Below are 12,313 nucleotides of genomic sequence, written 5' to 3' on the forward strand. Positions count from 1 at the left end.
GTGTGTACTTTCTTTGGCCGTTGAGTTCCGACGAAAAAGAGAAAAAAAAAAAAAAAAAAAAAAAAATTGTAAAATAGACCAAAACAAAAAAAAACTCAAAGAACAAAAAATATAAATATATGTAGACGCAGATATAAAAGACAACCTGGCCAAGCGAATAACTCTTTGATGTCATTTTTTGGAACGTGTTTTTTTGAGAGGTATTCATACTCTGCTCCATTGGACTCCCTTGAAAAGTGTTATGCTGAACGATGTACCGATAAAACTACTTAACTCTTATCACTTTATTTTTTTTTTTTTGACAGTTTGCCTTTTCGCGGGAAATAAAATATTTATGAAGATCGCTTGCTTCGTATCTTTTAGATAAAATGCCTTTAGTTATTTATAAATATTTTAAAAATATGCAGGGTAAGGACCCGAGTGATTGATTGCTTAAATTAGCTTCGTTTCGCCTGTGTTTGTTATCACGCAATTCCTTGAATAATTACATATTTAATTGTATGTAGATGCTTTTCGTATTTTAAATAACTTTTTATTAATGTAATAAGAGTTGATGTATGGGTACATGGAAAAAACTACCCTCAAAATTCACAAAAAAATTTGTTAAATTAACAGAATTCAATATTTTATTGTAACTTGGAGCACTAAGAAAACAATTTAAGGTAAAATCTCCAATTATTGACATCCTAAATTATTTTTAAAAATATTTAATTATCTGTAATAATAATAACTAAAAATACTTGACAGTATTGTTTTGTTTTTTCAGAAAAATCAGTAATTAAATTTTTTGTGTTGATGTATTGACTGATTTTAAATTTTACTATTTTTTATTATTTCATCTGACTATTATTTTTATAACTTATCAAAGATTAATATATATTATTATATTAAAATTGTTAACTTTTTTGAATTTTTAATAAATATAGAAAAATACTTATTTTCATAAAATAATCATTGTTATTTTTTTTTTAAATAAATAAAATTAATAACTATAATATTACACCTAACGTACATTAAACTTTTCAAATTTTTCAGCGCAAGCGCGTCTCATACTTTTTTCGCGGCTCACAAAACTTGCGTTGTTGCCATAGCTTTATTAACGTATCCCTTCCTCGGCTAAAGTCTGGTAAATTTTTCATTACTTATTAATAAATATCTGTGAAACTGTATGGTAATTATCAATGAAATTATTTTTAAAAAATTGTTTAGTTGTTAGTTAACGTTACTCTAGTTTTTTAAAAAGATCCTAAGAAAAGTTTCTGAGATATAAAAATGTTTGTAGGTAAACTTTTGGATATCCCGTATACCGTAATGTATAACAGCGTTCAAAACTCAAACTTTGAAATTAAATATCTCTAAAACTAGATGGTCAAAAATTTTCAAATTGCGCCAATCGATGCAGAATTATATGAACATTCTGTTAAAATTTTTAAAAAATCCCAAGAAAACTACTCTGGCGAGGGTACTACCTTAAATAAAAAAAAAAAAAAAGTATGTAGGATAACATTTATTCCGTGTATAAAAATATAATGATAATGATGCTAGAGAATAAACAATCTAAAAGAGACAAAATTCAGGGATTTAATTACCTTGTATGTTAATGGATCCAGGACATTGCGTGGCAAAGATTGAGGATATTGAAAGAGGAGAGGAGAAGTAAATACGTGTCTTGTATCTTCGTTTAATTTAGCGTGATGTCGTGAGGTCGTGACGTAAATATATAACGGGTGAAATTACGTAGAGGGATTTCTGGTAAATAAGTTAGAAGTTGTTTATATGCATATACTTATAATACTGATGTATAAGGGCCTGTTATTATGTTTAACGGTAAATATTACTTTCAATGGTATCTTCTTACCTTTCATTCATATTTTTTTATACTTTTTTTAAAGTAATACTTATTTAAGGACCCTACAGCTGTAAGACTTACTCATTTCCGCAACAGCCCTACTCGGTTACTAATGGCCTAGACAATACCTGTCACTTTTTACCCTTTTTCAGTAAATTAACGCAATTAATACTGTAAGCGTGCTATGTATATCTTTTGTTATGGTAGAAGCACCGGTTTTAGATATCATAATGTTAGAAGATATTTTTTGTTTCATTTTAACAAAAGAAGTGTATATTAAAAAGTTTGGAAAATCTAAAAGTGCAAGCCTCCTCATAACGCTAATTGATTTTTTAAGAAAAAAATTGCAAAAACATTTCATGCACGGAAAAAAAAATATCGCTCTCAGAGTAATATTGTAATGCTATAGTAGCTATCCCCACTCAACCAACTCTAAGAGAGTTACTAGAGCCATCTAGTAGATCGCTCTGGCAGGAATACAGTAGTTGGCTAAAATAGCTAAACCGGTGCGCTGGGAGAGCCATATGGGATTGCTGTCAGGGGTAAATGCCTCGTTCAAGTCTCAGATTCTGCGCGCAGTCTTGTTTTTTGACACATTTTATCACCTCCAAAATTAATGTAATTATTTACTAGCAACCTGTAATCCATATGCGACTGTCGAGAGTTATGGATTATGATTAAAAAAAACTTTGGCTTATTAATTTTTTGTTCTTTCCAATAGAGATATTAATAGTTTGGGTAGTTTTTAAATAAAGTTGAAAATAATTAGTGCAATGACAGGATCAAATCCGAATAATTTAATGAAAAATGTGGCGGAGCAAATTTATAGATCCAACAAATTATTTAAAACTCCTCCAAAAAATTTCTTAAAAAATTGATCATCAAAAAATATATATAAAACTTTGAAAATTCTTAAATTCTTGTGACAATTTTTTTTTTTTAAATGCTCCATGATAAATTAATAAGTATTATCAAAAACTTGTTAATTTAATATGTAATCTATTTTATTATTTTTAATTACTTATTCTTTTTTATTTATCTGTATAATTTTTCAATAATAATTAATAAAAGATTGAATCGATAGAATAATAAAATTTTTTGTTATTAAATATAAAATATAAAATATTTAAATCGTCTTGTCTGGTAAAAGGGCGCTGTAAGAAAAATGTTGGTTAGCGATTCTAGCCAACTAACAGATCACTCCAGTAGCCCTAGAGTAGTGCTCTTGTAGAAATACACATTGCTACAGTAAGAATCTACGACTAGGTATCTAATAGATGGCTTCAGTAACAATATTTTTTTTCCGTGTGGCCACAAAATTTTGATTATTCTTTTAATAATATAGATGACTATCATAAAAAAAATTTTACTTGGCATTTCATGATAGCTAAAATTTTTCCCGCTATTTTATGGTACTAATATATCGAAAATTACTAAAAAACATTGAATTTTTTTTTGTCATTCAAAAAATGAAATATTTTTCTTTAATTAATAAAAGAACTGTTCACAACTCCCCCGATTAAAAACTTAGAATGAATTTAACTCTTAAAAGTAATTAAAAACAAAGTAACCATGCATCTAAATAAAAATCTCCGTGGCAACTTTGAATTAAAAATGATAATTAATAAATTTTGTTTCAGCGTAATCATGAGACTGTCAAGCTTACTGTTGATCAGTCTCCTGTTGAGACTGAGTAACAGCCAAGAGCCATGGGACTGCGGGCCGCCTTGCAAGTGTAAATGGGTATCAGGAAAAAAAACGGCGGACTGTACGCAGCAGAACTTTACGCACATCCCGAATTACTTATTACCGGACACTCAAAACCTGGACCTGACTCAAAACCACATAAGCCACGTGCAAGAGGGTGCATTCACCCGGGTGGGTCTGGTGAATCTCCACAAGCTAGTGATGCGTCATTGCGGGATCCACACGATCCACTCCGGAGCATTCAACGGGTTAAAAATAGTAATCGAGGTAGATTTATCGGGGAATCATATAACGAATTTGATGCCGGATACATTTCTGGAGACTCAGAAGCTGCGAGTGCTTCTGCTTAATCACAATTCCCTAAAGTCACTGGACGACGGTCTGTTCCACGACCTGGAGCATCTACAGCGGGTTGAGATATCGCAAAATCGTCTGGAACGTATTGCAGAAAATACATTTAAAAATCTCCCAGGACTTCTGACTCTTGCGCTTAATGACAATAACATAACGAGCGTTAAACTCGCGACCTTTGATAACCTACCTAAATTAGGTAGTCTTGAATTACGGAACAACCCGTGGCACTGTAATTGTCATTTAAAGAAATTTCGTAATTGGACGCTGGAGCGTAAGTTGTACACAAAAGGGACAACTTGTTTTCTTCCAGAAGCGCTGGAAGGTAAAGGGTGGGACGAAGTTGATTCTGATGAGTTCGCTTGTCGTCCAAAAATACTTTCAATAGGCGCGTATCCACAAATCGGGGTTGGGGACACTGTTACAATGTGGTGCCATGCCTTAGGAATACCAAGGCCTCAATTGTCCTGGGTCCATCGGTCACGTGTTTTAAATAATTCAACGAAGCGACAGACCAGCGATCGCGGCTACTATTTGCTCGAGGGCCACGATTGGTTGAATTTAACGATAACAGACGTTATTCCCTACGACAAAGGGGAGTATATTTGTATCGCTAAAAGTCCTGGAGGAAGTGTTGAGAGAAATCTCACTCTGGCTATTGCCGGTGATATTGATAGCGGGAAAACGAGCTTAATTAGCTTACCGTTGGCGCTTGGACTCGGTGTCACGCTCTTGATATTTTTATTGTTCTTCTTAATTGTTTGTACGTGGTACTGGCGGAGGAAGAAGAGACACGAAGGTGAAAAGAGTGCCGATGTCACGTCTTTGGAGCATCATGGATTGGGGGAACAGGAGAAATCACTCATTACTGCAATTAATCCTGTTGTTAAACCGCCCAGGAGGTACGAGGCTCCGTCCGTCACGTCTCATGGCACTGAGATGACTGAGCTTAATCGCACGCTGCTTGACAACGATTCTGTTTTCGGTCAGTACACTGCCTTTCTTACCAAATGCGATATTAAATAATAGCTTATGTTAATATTGTTATAGATTAAGATTTTTGTATATACGCTTATAAATATTGCATTTATATTCGATAAAAATGGGTAAAACGATCTTCTTTAGTGACCAAATTTTTTTTTTTTTTTTTTTTCCACGACCCATGATTTGAAGAAGCATGGAAAGAACAAGATGACACTAGATATCATCCCAGATTATACTCAATGATATCTGTGATGAAAAAAATTCAGATCAGATAGTAACTTGAAAAATCTGGATTATACTCAGTATAATCTGGATTATACTGATTATAATCTGAATTATACTCATTATAATCTGGATTATACTAGCTACTATCTGAAATAATTTTTTTCTACAGATATCACTGAGTATAATCCGGCATGATATCCAGTGTCGTCTTGTTTTTTCCGTGCACTTGTAAATAATTACCAAAATTTTGAACAAATTAATTTTTTTTCACAAAAATGACTATTAAAAAAATTGTAAAAAAAAAAAGGTCCAAAAAGTTTACATTAAAAAATTATATTGAATTTGAAATTTTCTAATTTTATAAATATTATGACATTGAAATTAGCAGACATTTTATTTTATTTAAAAAAATGATTTTTTAAAAATTGCGTTTACAATTTTTTTCAGTTTTTACGTCTGGAAATTTTTTATACTTTTTTTTTTTATTGCTATTATCTATTTGTTATAAAATTATAAAAAATTATTAAATGTTTTTCAAGTTCAAAATTATTGAATATCACATAATTTTAATAATAGCAGCCATTAATAAAAATTTTTCATCGATAAATTAACTCTTTAATTTATTAATTGAAAAAAATCAATAATTTTCTACAAAAAAATTTTTTTTTTAAACTCAATAATTATTTCTGCGATGTAAAATTTTTTATTAAATAAGTAATTGCTTGTTTTAATTCCACAAAAATTTTTTTCAAAATTTTAATATCACTCATCGCTTCAAGTATGAATTTTTTTGCTATTATTAAAGATTAAACATTTGAAAAAGAAATTATCCACATTAAATTTTATTATTTGAAAAGCTCATTTTATCCAAGATTAAATTTTTTCTAGTATTAAAATATTTGATGATTAAAAACAAAATGATAGCTGTAAAAAAGCTATTTTTTTAAAGAAGTTCGTTTTATCCAAGATTTTTTTATACTTAAAAATAAACTCATCAAGTTAAGTATAATTAAACAAGGAAATTGCAGAGATCCTTTAAATAAAATTACGTAATAAAGTTGTTCAGGGTTAAGAGAAACAAATACGATTTGCTGAAGGTTCAAAGAACAGTATAAATTACGTAGCAAAAAGTATTAATATGCAATGCATCAATCGATCATTACATCATTCTATGATCGATGCGCGTGCCACAATACGCGTATTAATTTTCTAGTCATGTAAAAACTATAAATAAGCTTAGTACAGTAGCTAGTGAGTTTTTTTTATTGATTTTTATTTATTTATTTATTCAATTTTTTAAAATAAAGCTTTAAAACTTAAAATTTATAAAAACAAAAATTCAATGACTGGTAAAGTGCCTCATAAAAAAATCACTAAAAAAAACACACTTACACACAAATAAAGTAATTTTATTTTTATTACATTAGAGTAAAGGCTCCAAATATTGACCAGTTAAGATAAAATTAACATAAGTACATTATTCATAAACTTATTGGAAGAGTTTATGAGCTGAAACGAGTGTTTTAATTTTTTTTTATAGTTTTAACTAACAAATTACAATACTTTTGTTTATAAAATACACAATAATAAACATTAAATTGTAATAATTAACGTTACAGCCGATTGCTCCGAATATTGACCACTACGCACTAAATATTGACCGCCTCTTTACGTTTTGCGCAGTTTTAAGTTGAATGGCGAAAAAAAATTTTTTTTTTTTTATACGCCAGTAGCTAGTATTATCTAGATTATAATGATTATATTCAGTATAATCCAAGATTATACTCAGTATCATCCAAGATTATAATGACCACAATCCAGATTATAATGAGTATAATCCAGATTATAATTAGTACAATCCAGATTTCATGTAGTATAATCTGGATTTTTTTTTAACAACTATCTGAAAATTTTTTTCACCACCGATATCACTGAGTATTAATCTGGGTTGATATCCAGTGTCATCTTCTTTTTCCGTGTACTTGGTTGGCAAATATTTATGTTTTGCGGGGTTCTAAGTTAAATAACGAAAAAAAAATTTTTTTATACGCCCTTTTGATATAAAACCTTATCTAGCTGCTGTAATACGCCCTTTTGGCATTTGGATCGCAAAATATTAATTTATATTTTTTAAATAAAAAATTAATAGATCTTACAAAAAATAAATGCTGCCTGGTCAATATTTGAAGCCTGATGACAATTTGTATTTTTTTTTTTTTTTTACCAATTATATTATTTATCTTTTAAACTTCACAGCTGATGGCGTGGGAAGCATAATCGGTGTGATGGGAGGTATGCTAGACGATCGATCCCGCGCGACTCCTGAGCCACATATCGATAGCTCAACATTATTACGCGGAGCTTCTTACCGTCACTACCCCCCGGATTTGCTGGCATTTTCGGGCGGGCGAGGAGCATCTCCAACAAGCCAAGCGTCAACCCTCCCCGACACGCGTTCATCAACCCACTACCAGCATCAATCACACCCTCAGCAGTCTCCGTCCCAGCAGCAATCACCGCGAGGATTTTCGCCCTCATCGGGGCAGTACCCGGCAGCGTTTAAGACTCTTCCGCACAATTTAAACCGGCAAATGGGAGTGTACTCTCCGGTGCACCCAGTGATGCCGCGACACGGTTACGTGACGATCCCGCGGCGACCTAGAGCACCAAGCTGGAGCAGCGGACCCCCTAGCTCTCCAGTGGACCATCTGGAGCCAGTGTACGACAATTTGGGAGCGCGTACGACGGCCGACGGCAGCTCGGTGCTCTCTTTGAACAAAATCAACAAAAGTCCCGAGCCGGTTTCGTCGATGAGGATGCGGCCGCTGCCCAGCACTCCGACATCTGCGTCGGCGTCAGCGAAGCCGCAAACGCCGACTCCGACTCCAGCTCTGACTCCTCTGTCGCCCTCGCGATCCACTCCGACTCCGCCGGGATCAACTCCGACGAGCTTGCCGCCGACCTCCACGCGCTTTCACTCCATCCAGCGCAGCACACCCAACATCTTCACCTCCGGACATCCCTCCGACAGATCTGCGCCCGAGGGCGCTCCGGAGTGGTTCGCCAAGCTTCCAGATGAAATGGAGAAACGCGCACGCAGAGAGTCCGCTTCTTCTCCGCTCACCGTCTCGCCTGGACTGACTCCCACTACTCCCTCGTCTTCCTCTCCAAACACCTCTAGCACGCTCGGCAGGAAAATTCCTCCCAGGCCGCCCCCCAAGCCCAAGAAGAAGTCCAGCAACGGCCCGCTCTACGAAGACGAGGGCGAGGATGGGACAGAAGTCTGATTTATTTGGTCTCGGCGGAGAGTCAAGAGCAACTCGGTCTTCGTCGATGATCTATAGTGCCTTTTTTTAAAGTTTAATTAACGTGTGCCAGATTTTTTTTTTTTTTTTTTTTTTTTTATTATTACGGGACTTCGCGCGTATTGGTCTTCCATTATCGACACGCTGATCAATTGAGAATTGTGAATTAAGACTTACGTCGTTTATTATTCGGTAGGGTATTCATAATTGATAATTCTATTGCGGAACAATTTTTTGTGATCTTCCATTGATTGGAGGAAAAATTTTTTTTGGAAAATTTTTTTTGATTTTTGAAAAATTATTTTACATTGATAGAAAAAGTTTTTAAAAAATTAGAAATTAATTCAAAATTTAGATTTTATTTTTTTAATTGAAGAAATTAAATTTCTTGTTGAAAAAAAATTTTTTTTTGGAAAAAAAATCCAAAATCTAGAACAGTTTTTTTCTAACAAAAAAAGTATGAGAAATTTGATTTTTTCTATTTAGAAATAAAATTTTCAAAAAATTTATTTTTTATTGCAAGCTCATTTCTTTTTAAAACTTTTTCTCTCAATGTAAAGTCAAAAAAAAAAAAATTTATAATTTTTTTGAACGAAAAAAAATCTCATGAAAAATTAATTTTTGAGAAAATTTTTCTTTTGAATCGAACATATTTTTGATAAAAAATTGATTTTTTGAAAATTTTAATTAATTTTATTTTTTTCTTGAAGAAATAATTTTTTTTTTTAATAAAAAAATTATTATAAGAAAAATTTTTAATTTCTTCAATTTAAAAATAAAATTAAAAATTTTCAACAAATTATTTTTTTATCAGTCCTTAATTTTTCCAAAAAAAAAATTTTTTTTCCAAGAAAAAAATCTGAATTTTTTCAATTAAGAACTAAAATGAATTTTTAACAACATTAAAAATTTTTTTCACAAAAAATTTTTTCTCTGATCAAAAAAAAAAAACAATATTCCTTTTTTAATGATTAAACGAATAAAATTCGGTAGCGAATGTTAAGATTAATCATGTTGGGATGAGCAATAAATCTCATAAAGCCATTAGCTCTTACACATTACACATTTAGTAACAAACTATATATTAAATGTATAATTTAAATATTCAATTGATGTAAAATCACAGAAATGAATACAAATGACAATGACAAATTAGTTATTAACTTTTAATTAATTTCGATATTTAGTTTCAATAATTGAATATAAATTTTTGAATACTTAGAATGTACAATAAATTAATGACTATTACTATAATAATAATATTAATAATTATTATTATTATTATTGATGTATAAGTGGATAATTTTATTATCATAAACGCGCAATCAACGCTACGTCTGTTCGATATACATGATTTATTGCTCGCTCTAATATAACAATACAAATACAAATAATAAGTATAGAATAGCAATTATAATAATACATAATTATAATAATAATAATTATTAACTTTACGGCTTACAATCATTAAGTAAAATAACACAATATATTGTCTATTTTCTCATTAATCATCAATCATTATAAATAATTATTAATCAATATAATAATTAATATTTTTTTAAATGTCACCGATATTTTCCCTAAGATTTAAATATAATATTATAATATAAATATAATAATTACTGGGATTACCGGCTAACTGTTTTATTGCATTTCGCGGATAAATTATTTGTTTTGTTTTAAAATTGCTAAAAACTCTTCCAATTTTTATGGAATTTGCATTTTATCAACAAAATATAAATAGTATTTATTAATATTTTTTATTCTAATTTTTAATTACAAATAATTAATTTGTAAAGCTTATCCTTGAGTAAACTAGTGGACGTATTTAGACTTCCAGCAACAATTTTGATGTTTAATTTTTTTTTTGAAAATTTATTGAGATAAAAAATTATTTTTTACTGTAATTTATTGATGATTAATTGATAATTATATTTTTTAGATTTATTAGTTACTCGGTTGAATAATGAGATTTGAACAAAAAAATTACAAAATTAGAAAATTTAATTTTAATAACATTTTTTTAAATGTTTTTATTAAAATTAAATTTATAGTAAAAAAAAATCTTCTTTTTTTTTAAGTTTAAAAAATTTGATAAAGATTTTTTTTTTACAAAAATTTTCTTGATAAAAAAAAATTTTTATTTAGAAAATTAAAATTTTAAGACTACTTGCAAATTTTTGTGCAAAAATTTTTTTTTTAATTTAGAAAAAAAATTATTTTGAGAAAAATTTTGAAAATTTTTAAGAAAATAATTTTTTATTGCAAAACTTTCTATTTTTTTCAAAAATAATTTTTTTTTTGTTAAAAAAAAAAAAAGAAAATTTGAAAATTTTCAATATTCTTTTAGAAAATTTTTCTTCGTTAAAAAAACAAAAAAAATTTTTTTTTGACCAATTTTGAGAGAAAAAAATTAAATTATTTTGTAGAAAATTTTAAAGAATTTTATAAAAATTTTTCCCCACACTAATTTTCTGGTTGAAAAAAAATTTTATAAATTTTGGATAAAAATTCGCAAGTTATTAATTTAAAAATTTTTTTATTTCTTCAGAAGAAATAAAATTCTCTAAAATTTTCTAACAAATCAATTTTTATAAAAAAATTGTCGATATTTTTTTCTCTCAGTAAAACCGAGTTACAAACTTTCTGTCGAGTATTTTAAGTGGCCTAATATAACAGAGCGTCAACGAAGTTTGCTTCGGTCAATTGTCTCATCATCTTTTTATGTACATTCACTCTCGACTACTCGTTCAATTTTATCAACACATACGTAGTATATACGTACATATTTATAGATCTAAAAAAATGTTAATGCACTAAATTAATTGTACACATTGTTGAGTATATAACAAGCCATGTCATGAATACTCTTCATAAATATTTTAAACGATTGATCTTAATTGACCGTTGTATATATTGCGACGATATATTTTTGTAATTTTTAATAATAATCTAAACTAGCAATTTTGCAGTCGCTGTGTGACTGTCGTGACTTGTAAACTATGAACAAAAAAATTTTGCTTTATTAAATAATTAATTTTGTTAAATTGCACTGTACTTTCTAAAATATTGACTTTTTTAAAAATATAAGCTCATTTCGATGTTACACTCATCAAGAGCTTTCATTTGAGTACCCACATGCATTTTTCATATATACATATATATAATATATATAAATATATAAAATATATGAAAAATTGATGTGGGTACTCAAATGAAAGGTCTCGACGAGTGTAACATCGGGATGAGCTTATATCTTAAAAAATGTCAATAGTTCACAAAATACAAGGTCATTTATTAATAATATATATGTAAATCCAAAATTAAAAATTGTTGTTGGAAGTAATTTTATAAATTATCCAAAGTCCGTTGTTTACGGAGGCACTTTACCGATTGATTTTTTATTTTTAAATATATACATATATTTAAATTTTTTTAATGAGTATACATGGTTTTTTTGAATTTTTTTATAAGATTTTTATAAATTTTCTAAGAATTATTTTTAATTTAAAGCCTCTATTTTAAACCCAGCGCTTTAAAAAAAAATTAATTTGACATGTAAATAAAAACTTATTACAGTATTCTCTGCGTTTTTGATTTTTTATCAATATTTTATAAGTGTATGAAATTCTGGAATTAATACTACTGTTAAGTAATTAAACAATAATTAGAAATAAAAAAAGACTACAAATGTAGATACATATAAACTATGTATTATAGCAGCTAATTAATTAGATACGTGATAAAAAAATATAATTGAAAAAAACAGCTTAATATTATTTATAAAAAATAAAAATAAAATTGTGTAATAAAATGATATTCAATTATTATTGAATATATTTTATTTATTATAAGCAGAATAAAAAAAAGAGAATTAATTATTATCCTAAAG

The 12,313-nt window shown here is 29.1% G+C and overlaps 1 protein-coding gene across 2 annotated transcripts in view; it reads left to right on the plus strand.

The window, feature by feature from the left end:
* Kek5 (leucine-rich repeat, immunoglobulin-like domain-containing kekkon 5 protein) overlaps positions 1–9,051 on the plus strand; it is a 101,231-nt gene extending 92,180 nt beyond the window's left edge. For both annotated transcript variants that reach the window (XM_074250617.1, XM_074250618.1), the window contains 2 exons: positions 3,490–4,892; positions 7,373–9,051. In XM_074250617.1, the coding sequence (XP_074106718.1) occupies positions 3,497–4,892; positions 7,373–8,403 (2,427 nt within the window). In that variant the 5' untranslated portion in view covers positions 3,490–3,496 and the 3' untranslated portion in view covers positions 8,404–9,051. The remainder of the gene's footprint in view (positions 1–3,489; positions 4,893–7,372) is intronic.
* The last annotated feature ends 3,262 nt before the right edge of the window (positions 9,052–12,313 follow it).

This window comes from Cotesia typhae, unplaced genomic scaffold (genome assembly GCF_013202065.1).
Source record: "Cotesia typhae breed Kobodo isofemale line unplaced genomic scaffold, CoteBio_Ctyphae contig_59, whole genome shotgun sequence".
Lineage (NCBI taxonomy): Eukaryota > Metazoa > Arthropoda > Insecta > Hymenoptera > Braconidae > Cotesia > Cotesia typhae.